We start from the raw sequence: 9,854 nt of genomic DNA on the forward strand, positions 1-9,854 counted from the left end.
GATTCAAGTTGCTGCCATGGTTGAAGAATTACATCTAATCTGTAATTTGTGTATTAGTGTATCATTGGCTATGACCAAGAAAAATCCATGCTGCATTGAAATTGTAAAACACCTAATGTTATGTGCTAAGGAGTTTATTATTTATTTTTTGGAAGTTGAAGTAGATGGTTATCCTGAGAATTAGGGAAAAAAGTAAAATAGGTTGGTATGGATTTTAAAAGAGGCATTTGTTTCAATAATGTGGGTGTGATCTACAATTTCTAATCATGGAGAATAGCAAGAATTTACGGTACCAGGAGATGGACAGCCCGACTTCACAAAGGGCTGTCCATCTCCTGAAGATGTGAACACTCATGGCCCTCGGGCGGGCTTTCTCCCCATGATAGCCCGGAAGCCGTGGTAGACCTTTGCAAAGGCAGACTCACAAATTGATGGAGACGAAACAAAAAAAGTTGATCATATTTTCTCTTCTGGCCAAAGTAGAGTAACAGGTATCAGATTTATGCCCTGGAGCACGTGAAAAAATAATGAAAGAAAATAAGATAAAATTATGAAAGACACTGGACATCAGGAAGCAGGGACAGATGCCTCACAGATAGGAAATAAATGAGGTGACTCCTATGATGGCTCCACATTCCTTCTGTTTCTAGGCCACAGCTCAGAGAGGTCACGCTATGTAAAGGAGATGGAGCTAAGACACCACAGAGAACAAGGTGGGTAGAGATCTCAAGGCAGACAACCAGAGAGCAAAATGAGAGAAAGAGACGGAACTCTAGAATCTTGTACCCCACAAGAATGATTCAGGGGATTACTGATCAGCTCGTGTGTGAATACATTATTAGAAGCCAGGAAAGAAACCACTGGAAAGGATTCTTGATAACTGATACTCACACAGGGCCTGCAATAGTGACCTTTACTGTCAGCCAGACTAGAAGATCTCTAGATGCACAGGCATTGAATAATTTACATGGAAGGGTCTTGCTTCAGTAGTGAGGAACAGTTAATTAACCATACCACATGGTCTAACAGTATTTAGCCATGTACTATCACAGGGAACTGCTCTGGTTATTTAAATCAAATCTTAAAAAGGATCCCAAAGAATCAAGCTGTTTCCAAGAAACACAACAGTATCTAAAAAGGGCAAATATTATTTGTAAAAAGAAAATGGATGGTGAACAACACATGGGTTTTAAATAAAGACAGGATCCGTAGTAGGGCACTGACCTATCCTTTGTCCTCAGGCTTTACTATGGCACTGTTTTTCTGATTATGTTGAAATGTTACCTTAAAAGATAATTGATCTTGATTTCTGAGGGGGATTTGGGGTGCCATCTTAAGTTGTATACCCAATGCCTCACTCACTTCACCCATATTTGGGCAGATATCAAAACCTGACGGCTGTGAGTACATAGAAAAAACATGGTTCTCAGAAGCTCCCGCCTTTCAATTGTTACCTATAATTTATCCAGGAGAAATGAAAGTACTTGTATGAAGATGTGAACACGTGAAATATTCGTGACCCCTTGATTTCCAAACAGCTTCAAACTGGAATCAGTCCAAAAGTCCATCAAAAGATGAATGGGGAGCTGACCTGTGGAGGAGTGCCCATACACGGGAACAGTTCTGTACCACAAGCAAGAATGCAACCTTGCCGGCCATCCCTGGACAATGCAGGCTGTGCAGGGGCACGTGCTGACCCACCTCGGGAAAGAATAAGCATGAGTCAGCACCAGGCAATGGTCTCCTAGCAACGGGGCCGCTGGGACAACAAACCCCTGAAGCCACTGGGCGCCCTGAGCCAAGGGCGCCATGGCGTGCCAGAAGTGGCCCTTACCTGAGCCCCACAAGGGGTGGCTGTTAAAGTCGGACCTGAGGAAGAAGGCGCTCATAGAGTCAGGGCTGATCAAGCCGTGGCAGTCAGGGCCGAAGCTGGACAAGAAGCCGGAGCCCAGCAAGAAGTGGCTGCTAGGGCCAGGACCGCTGGAGCCCGTGCCCCTGGGCATGGAATGTAAGCCCTGGTTCAAGGACAGGGACAGGTTGCCTTCCCGCTATCTCTCCAGGCAGAACAACAAGCTTGGGAAGTGCCCCACCTCCATGGACAGCCGGCGGTGGGTATTTGTGAAGGAGGGACTGGACGACTTCAGAACGGGCTGTCCATCTGCTGAAGATGTGATCACTCGTGGCCCTCGGGAAGGCTTTCTCCCCATGATTGCTCATAGAATTCCCCGCCCTCCGCCCAAAAAGATTCACAGGCAGCCGCCCACGGGAGCGGACCTGTGTTCCAAGCTCTCGCCAGCCCAGCGAGCACGGAAGGCCTTTGTAGAGAACATTGAAGCCAGCCTGACCCAGCATTCCTTGGTTAACTGCCGGAATCTGGAGGAAGCTCTCCCTCCAGACCTCCTGCTCAAGGTCCTGAAAGTGCTAGATCCTGACAGGGAGCTGGAGGACACGTGGGCGTATTGTGAGGGCACCAAGGAAAGAAAGAAGACCCCCACACACCTGTGTGAAGAACATCCTGAGGAGGTCAACCTGGAGCCTCCCCAGGCAGTGAACCTGGAGCCTCCCCAGGCAGTGAACCTGGAGCCTCCCCAGGCAGTCCACCCCAAATCTGCCTGGAAGCTCAACCTGGAACCTCCCGAGGAGGACAACCTGGAACCTGAAGACCAAGCCTACGTGGAAACGGCCAAGGAGAGTCTCCAGTCATATTTATTCAGTTTGTTTCCTGAGGAAGAGACAAATGCAGCATGCACAACGGATATCCCCAAAGATCCTGGGCTCCAAAAATCAAGAAGAAGAATTCGTGAATTCTGCAGATGGATCGATGATAATTTTGGAGACATAGGCATTGATGAAGAGGACCTCATGAAACAGTTTCAAGTTGAGTTAGAGGTCCCACTCACCCATAATACAGTCAAAATAAAGAAAATAAGCCAGCTTCCTTTGAATATAAGGCCCTGCAAACAGCTAGATGACATACAGCAGAGAAAATTCTCCCTGCAGGAAGGTAACTGGGAAAGGAAACTCCGCAAACAACAAGACCCTTATAAACCCAAACGGGAGAAGATAAGGTATGGAGCATGGTACCTGGACCCCAAATCCTGGAAAAAGCTGGTCAATGACCAGCCCTTTCCCGACCCTAAAGTCGTCCCTGACAAGGAACATTTGACCGATGGAAGGCATCTTGAACCAGACATTATTGATGAACTTTATGGACCAATTGCCTTCAAAGATTTCATTGTAAGCAAGGGCTACAGGATGCCAGGTGTGATTGAGAAGATGTTTATGAGGAAGGGATGGAACTATGAGTCTGTGAAGACTCCTATACACCGAGTAATGAAACTCCTCTCCAAACCCAAAGAGGAGGATTCAGGGGACGAAGAGGATTAGAAAATTTTCTATTTACTGCTCACTTGGCTAGTGTGTCTCTCTCATTTTAACATAAGTCAGAATTCACCATGAGTGCCTCACTGTGTATGGACAATTTGATTCCACAATATCTGTAAATTTTTAGCACCTATTGCTAATAAATCTTTCTGAATGAGTTTCTGCTTGTGTTCATCAATGTGTTATGTATTTTACCAATTAGGAAGTCAATATTTACATATACTCCTCTTGGTTTTTATTGCATTAGGAGTATTATATTTTTATTTCAATTATTCATTAAAAATAACCATAAATAAAAGAATTACTTACAAAGATCTTGTTGCCCAGCCGATATGGCTCAGTCTTTGAGCATTGACCTATGAACCATTAGGTCAAGGTTTGATTCCAGGTGAGGGCATATGCCTGGGGAGCAGGCTCGATCCTCAGTGGGTGTGCATGCAGGATGCAGCTGATTAATGATTCTCTCTCAACATTGATGTTTCTCTCTCTTCCTCTCCTTCTCTGAAAATCAGTAAAAATCCTATATAATTAAATCCCAGTGACCAAAATGTCAGGACAACCAGACAACCAGAGACTAGAACAACTGCCGCCCCTTGCCCCGGCTGGTTAGAGTTGGCTTTTTTCTTTTCTTTTTATTGCTCAAAGTGTTATATATGTCCTTTTTTTTACCCCTAGTGCCCTCTCCTACACCCCTACCCCCAGTCTGCACCACCCCATTGTCTGTGTCCATGGGTTATACATATATGCACATGAGTTCATTGGTTGAATTCTTCCCCCCCTATACCCCTTCCTGCTTTCCCTCTGAGGGTTGACAGTGTGTTCCATGTTTCTATGTCTCCCGGTCTATTTTTTTCAGCAGTTTATGTTGTTAGTTATATTTCACATATGAGTGAGATCATGTGATATTTCTCTTTCTCCCACTGGCATATTTCACTTAGCATAATGTGCCCTAGGACCATCCATGCTGTTGCAAATGGTAAGAGTTCTTTCTTTTTTCAGCTGCATAGTATTCCATTGAATAGTTGTACCACTGTTTTTAATCCATTATTCAGCTGATGGGCACTTAGGCTGTTTCCAAATCTTAGCTATTGTCAATTGTGCTGCTATGAACATAGGGGAGCATATATTCTTTCTGATTGGTGTTTCTGATTTCTTGGGATATAATCCTAGAAGTTGGATCTCTGGGTCAAATGGAAGTTCCATTTTCAATTTTTTGATGAAACTCCAAACTGTTTTCCACAGTGACTGCACCAGTCTGTATTCCCACCGGCAGTGCACCAGGGTTCCCTTTTTTCCACATCCTTGACAACACTTGTCATTTGTTGATTTATTGATGATAGCCATTCTAACAGGTGTGAGGTGGCACCTCACTGTCCTTTTTATTTGCACCTCTTGGATGATCAGTGACCTTAAGCACTTTTTCATATGCCCTTTGGCCTTCTGTGTGTCCATTTTGGAGAAGTGTCTATTTAGATCCTTTGCCCATTTTTAATTCAACTGTTTATCTTCCTTTTGTTAAGATGTATGAGTTTCGTGTAGATTTTGGAGGTTAACTCCTTAGATGTATCGTTGGCAAATATGTTTTCCCATGCAGTTGGCACTATTTTTATTTTATTGATGGTTTCATTTGCTGTGCAGAAGCTTTTTATTTTGATGTAGTCCCATTTATTTTCTCCTTAATTTCCATTGTCCTAGGAGTTGTAGCCATAAACATATTGCTACAAGAAATGTCTGAGATTTTGCTGCCTGTGGATTCTTCTAGGAATTTTATGGTTTCCCAACTTATATTTAAGTCCTTCATCCATTTGAGTTTATTTTTCTGTATGGTGTAACTTGGTGTTCTAGTTTCATTTTTTTGCATGTTTTTGTCCAATTTTCCCAACACCATTTATTTAAGAGACTATTTTAACTCCATTGTATGATATTGCCTCCCTTGTCATATATTGAACACAATGACTTGTGTTGATTTCTGGGTTCTCTGTTCTGTTCCATTGGTGTATATGTCTGTCCTTGTGCCAATACCAGGCAGCTTTGAGTACATTGGCTTTGTAGTATAACTGGAAATCTGGAATTTGATTCCTCCAACTTTGTTTTTCTTTCTCAATACTGCTAAGCTGTTTGGGGTATTTTTTGATTCTATATAAAAGTTTGGAGTATTTGTTCTAACTCTGTGAAATATGCTGTTGGTATTTTAAGGGGGATTGCACTGAATCTGTAGACTGCCTGGGTACTATGGACATTGTAATGATGTTGATTCTACCAATCCATGAACACGGTATATTCTTCCACTTGCTTGTATCTTCCTGTATCTCCATTTTCAATGTCCTGTAGTTTTCCTAGTACAGGTCTTTTATCTACTTGGCGAAGCTTATTCCTAAGTATCTAAATTTTTTTTATTGCAATGGTAAATGTGGTTGTTTGTTTGGTTTCCCTTTCTGAGAGTCCAATATTGGTGTAAAAAATTCCATAGATTTCTGGTTAATTTTATATCCTGCTATGCTGCCAAATTCATTTGTTAAATCTAGTAGTTTTCTGATGGAGTCTTTAGGGTTTTCTTTGAATACTATCATGTTATCAGCAAATAGTGACAGTTTTACTTGCTCCTTTACAATTTGAATGCCTTTCATTTCTTCTTGTTGTCTGATTGCAACAGCTAGTACTTCTAGTACTATGTAGAACAGGAGTGGTGAAAGTGGGCATCCCGGTCTTGTTCTTGTCCCTATTTGAAATGGTTTAAGCTTTTGTCCATTAAGTATGATGCTGCCTGTAGGTTTGTCATAGAAGGCTTTTATTATGTTGAGATATGATCCCTCTACTCCCACTTTGTTGAGAGTTTTTATTTAAAAAGGGATTTTTGTCCCATTGGATTTTGTCAAATGCTTTCTCTGCATCTATTGATATGATCATGTGGTTTTTATCTTTCAGCTTGTTTATGTGATGTATCACATTTATTGATTTGTGGATATTGTACTTGCCTTGCATCCCTGTAATAAATACCAATTGTTCATGGTGTATGATCTTTCTAATGTATTGCTGGATCCGAGTTTCTAAAATTTTGTTGAGGATTTTAGCCACTATGTTCATCAGGGATATTGTCCTGTAATTCTCTTTCTTTGTACTGTCTTTATCTGGTTTTTGGAATAGGGTAATGCTGGCCTCAAAGAAAGAGCTTGGAAGTATTCCTTCTTTCTGAATTTTGGAATAGTTTGAGGAGGATAGGTGTTCATTCTTTCAATGTTTGGTAAAACTTCTCTGTGAAGGCATCTCGTCCAGAGTGTATTTGCTGGGAGTTTTTTTTTATGACTATTCAGATTTTCTCATTAATTTATCCATGGATGTCAATGGGTATTAAAGTCTCCTACTGTGATTGTGTTGCTGTTGATCTCTCCCTTGATATCTTCCAGAAGTTTTGTTTATGTATTTGGATGCTCCTGTATTGGGTACATATATGTTTACCAGAGTTAAATCCTTTTGTTGTATCAATACCCTTAGTATTATGAAGTGGCTTTCCTTACCTCTAGTTATGACCTTCACTTTGAGGTGTATTTTTCTCAGATATAAGTATTGCTACCACAGGTTATTTTTTTTTTTTTTCATTTCAATTTGCTTGAAGATTTTTTTACAATTTCTTCATGTTCAGTCTGTGTGAGTCCATTGTTCTGAGGTGGGTCTGTTTTAGATAGTATATATATGAGTCATGATTTCTTATCCATTCAGCTACCCTGTGTTTTACTTGGGGAATTTAATCCATTTACCTTTAAGGTTATTATTGATAGGTCATAATTTGTTGCCATCTTTATTCTTTGAGCCTGTTTTGCTTTCTCTTTCTCCCTTTCTATTTCTTCTCTACAACAGCCCCTTTAGCATATCTTGCATAGCTGTATAGGTGGTAATAAACTCCCATAATTGTTGTTTTTGTTTGTTTGTTTGGGTTTTTGTTTGTTTTGTTTTGTTTTTTTTTGTCTGTGAATCTCCAAATTTCACCTTAAATTTTGAATGATAGCCTTGCTGTTTAGAGCATTATTCAAATCAGTAGTTTGCTTTGCATCACTTTATATAACTCATTCTATTACCTTCTGGCCTGGCTTTTTCTGTTGAGAAATCAGTTGATAGTGGACATCCCTTTTACATAACTTTGTCTCTCTCTTGCAGCCTTTAAGATTCTTTGTCTTTTACATTTGCCAGTTTAATTATGGCGTGTCTTGGTTTGCGTCTTTTTGGGTTCATCTTGCTTGGGACTCTCTGTGCTTCTTGGCTTTGTGTGACTTGTTTTCTTCCCCAAGTCTGGAAAGTTTTCTGTCATTGTTTCTTCAAAAAATGTTTCTATTCCTTGCTCAGCCACTCTTCTTCTGCCACAACTATTATGTACATGTTGCATTGTTTCCAATTGTCCCAAAGCTCCTGTAGAATCTCCTTCTGTTTTTAAATTATTTTTTTTTTCAGTTGCTTCTCAACTTGGGCATGTATTTATACTTTGTCTTCTAACATGCTGATTTTGTCCTCAGCTTCTTTTAGTCTATTCTTTAATCTTTCCATTGTGTTCTGTATGGCTGCTATGTCATTCTTAATTTACTTTTTTTGTAAAAGTGATTTGATTTTATTTAATTTAAATTCTTTATTGTTTAAAGTATTTCATATGTCTCCTTTTTCCATGTTGACCTCTCCCCACCTTTGCCCACCTACCAGTACATGCCCTCACCTCCCCTTACAGTTGGTGTCCATTGGTTATTCTCATATGCATGCATACAAGTCCTTTGGTTGATCTCTTATCTCCTCATCCCCTGCTTTCCCTCATAGGTTAGACCAGGGGTGGGCAAACTTTTTGACTTGAAGGCCACAATGGGTTCTTAAACTGGACCGGAGGGCCGGAAAAAAAGCATGGATGGAGTGTTTGTGTGAACTAATATAAATTCAAAGTAAACATCATTACACAAAAGGGTACGGTCTTTTTTTTTAGTTTTATTCATTTCAAATGGGCCGGATCTGGCCTGCGGGCCGTAGTTTGCCCATGGCTGCGTTAGACAGTCTGTTCGAGGCTTCTATGACTCTGTTTCTATCTTTGTCCATCAGTTCATGTTCATTATATTCCACAAATGAGTGACATCATATGATATTGATCTTTCTCCAACTGACTTATTTCACTTAGTATAATGCTCTCTAGTTCCATCTATGCTGTTGTAAACGGTAAGAATTCCTTCTTTTTTATAGCAGCATAGAATTCCATTGTGTAGATGGACCACAGTTTTCTAATCCACTCATATGCTGATGGGCACTTAGGTTGTTTCCAAACCTTAGCTATTATAAATTGTGCTGCTACGGACATAGGGGTACATATATCCTTTCTGATTGGTGTTCTGGTTTCTTGGGATATAGTCCTAGAAGTGGGATTACTGGGTCAAGTGGGAGTTCCATTTTTAACTTTTTGAGGAAACTCCATACTGTTTTCCACAGTGGCTGCAGCAAATTACATTCCCACCAGAAGTTAAAGGGGATTTCTTTTTCTCTGCATCCTCTCTAGCACTTGTCGTTTGTTGATGATAGCCAGTCTGACAGGTGTGATGTGGTACCTCATTGTTGTTTTGATTTGCATCTCTCAGATTACTAGTGACTTTGTGCTTGTTTTCATATGTCTCCTGGTCTTCTGTATGTCTGCTTTTGAAAAGTGTCTATTTAGATTCTTTGCCCACTTTTTGATTGGATTGTTTATCTTCCTTTTGTTAAGTTGTATGAGTTACTTTAAATTTTAGAGATTAAACCCTTATCGGAGATAACATTGACAAATATGTTCTCCCATGCAGTGGGCTTTCTTGTTGTTTTGTTGATGGTTTCTTTTACTGTGCAGAAGCTTTTTATTTTGATGTAGTCCCAATTGTTTATTTTCTCCTTAGCCTGCATTGTCCTAGGAGTTGTGTCAGTAAAGATATTGCTACAACAAATGTCTGTTCTTTTTATTCCTATGGCTTCTTCTAAGATGTTTATGGTTTTCCATCTTATGTTTAAGTCCTTTAGGCATTTTGAGTTTATTTTTGTGCACACTGTAAGTTGGTGGTCTGGTTTCATTTTTTTTTTTTTTTGCATGTATCTGACCAATTGTTGAAGAGACTGTCTTGACTCCATTGTATGGTCTTTCCTCTTTTGTCAAATATTAACTGAGCATAATGGCTTGGGTCAATTTCTGGGTTCCCTGTTCTGTTCCATTGGTCTATATGTCTGTTCTTGTGCCAGTACCAGAAAGTTTTGAGGACAGTGTTTTGTAGTATGGCTTGATATCTGGTATTATGATCCCTCCAACTTTGTTCTTTTTCAAGATTTCCGTGGCTATTCTGGGTCTTTTCTTTGTTCCAGATGAATTTTTGGAGAGTTTTCTCTAGATCTTTGAAATATGCCATTGGTATTTTAATGAGGATTGCATTGAATCTATAGATTGCTTTGGGTAGTATGAACATTTTAATGCTGTTGATTCTACCAAT

At 40.2% G+C, this 9,854-nt stretch overlaps 1 protein-coding gene across 1 annotated transcript; it reads left to right on the plus strand.

The window, feature by feature from the left end:
- Nucleotides 1-1,809: 1,809 nt before the first annotated feature.
- LOC308511631 (protein FAM47E-like) lies at nucleotides 1,810-3,387 on the plus strand (the record flags this gene model as incomplete). Its single annotated transcript, XM_081081616.1, has 2 exons — nucleotides 1,810-2,461; nucleotides 2,597-3,387. The coding sequence occupies 2 exons, from the start codon at nucleotides 1,810-1,812 to the stop codon at nucleotides 3,385-3,387; spliced, it is 1,443 nt and encodes a 480-aa protein (XP_080937742.1).
- Between the last annotated feature and the right edge of the window lie 6,467 nt (nucleotides 3,388-9,854).

Source organism: Myotis nattereri, assembly GCF_964212035.1.
Source record: "Myotis nattereri genome assembly, chromosome: X".
Lineage (NCBI taxonomy): Eukaryota > Metazoa > Chordata > Mammalia > Chiroptera > Vespertilionidae > Myotis > Myotis nattereri.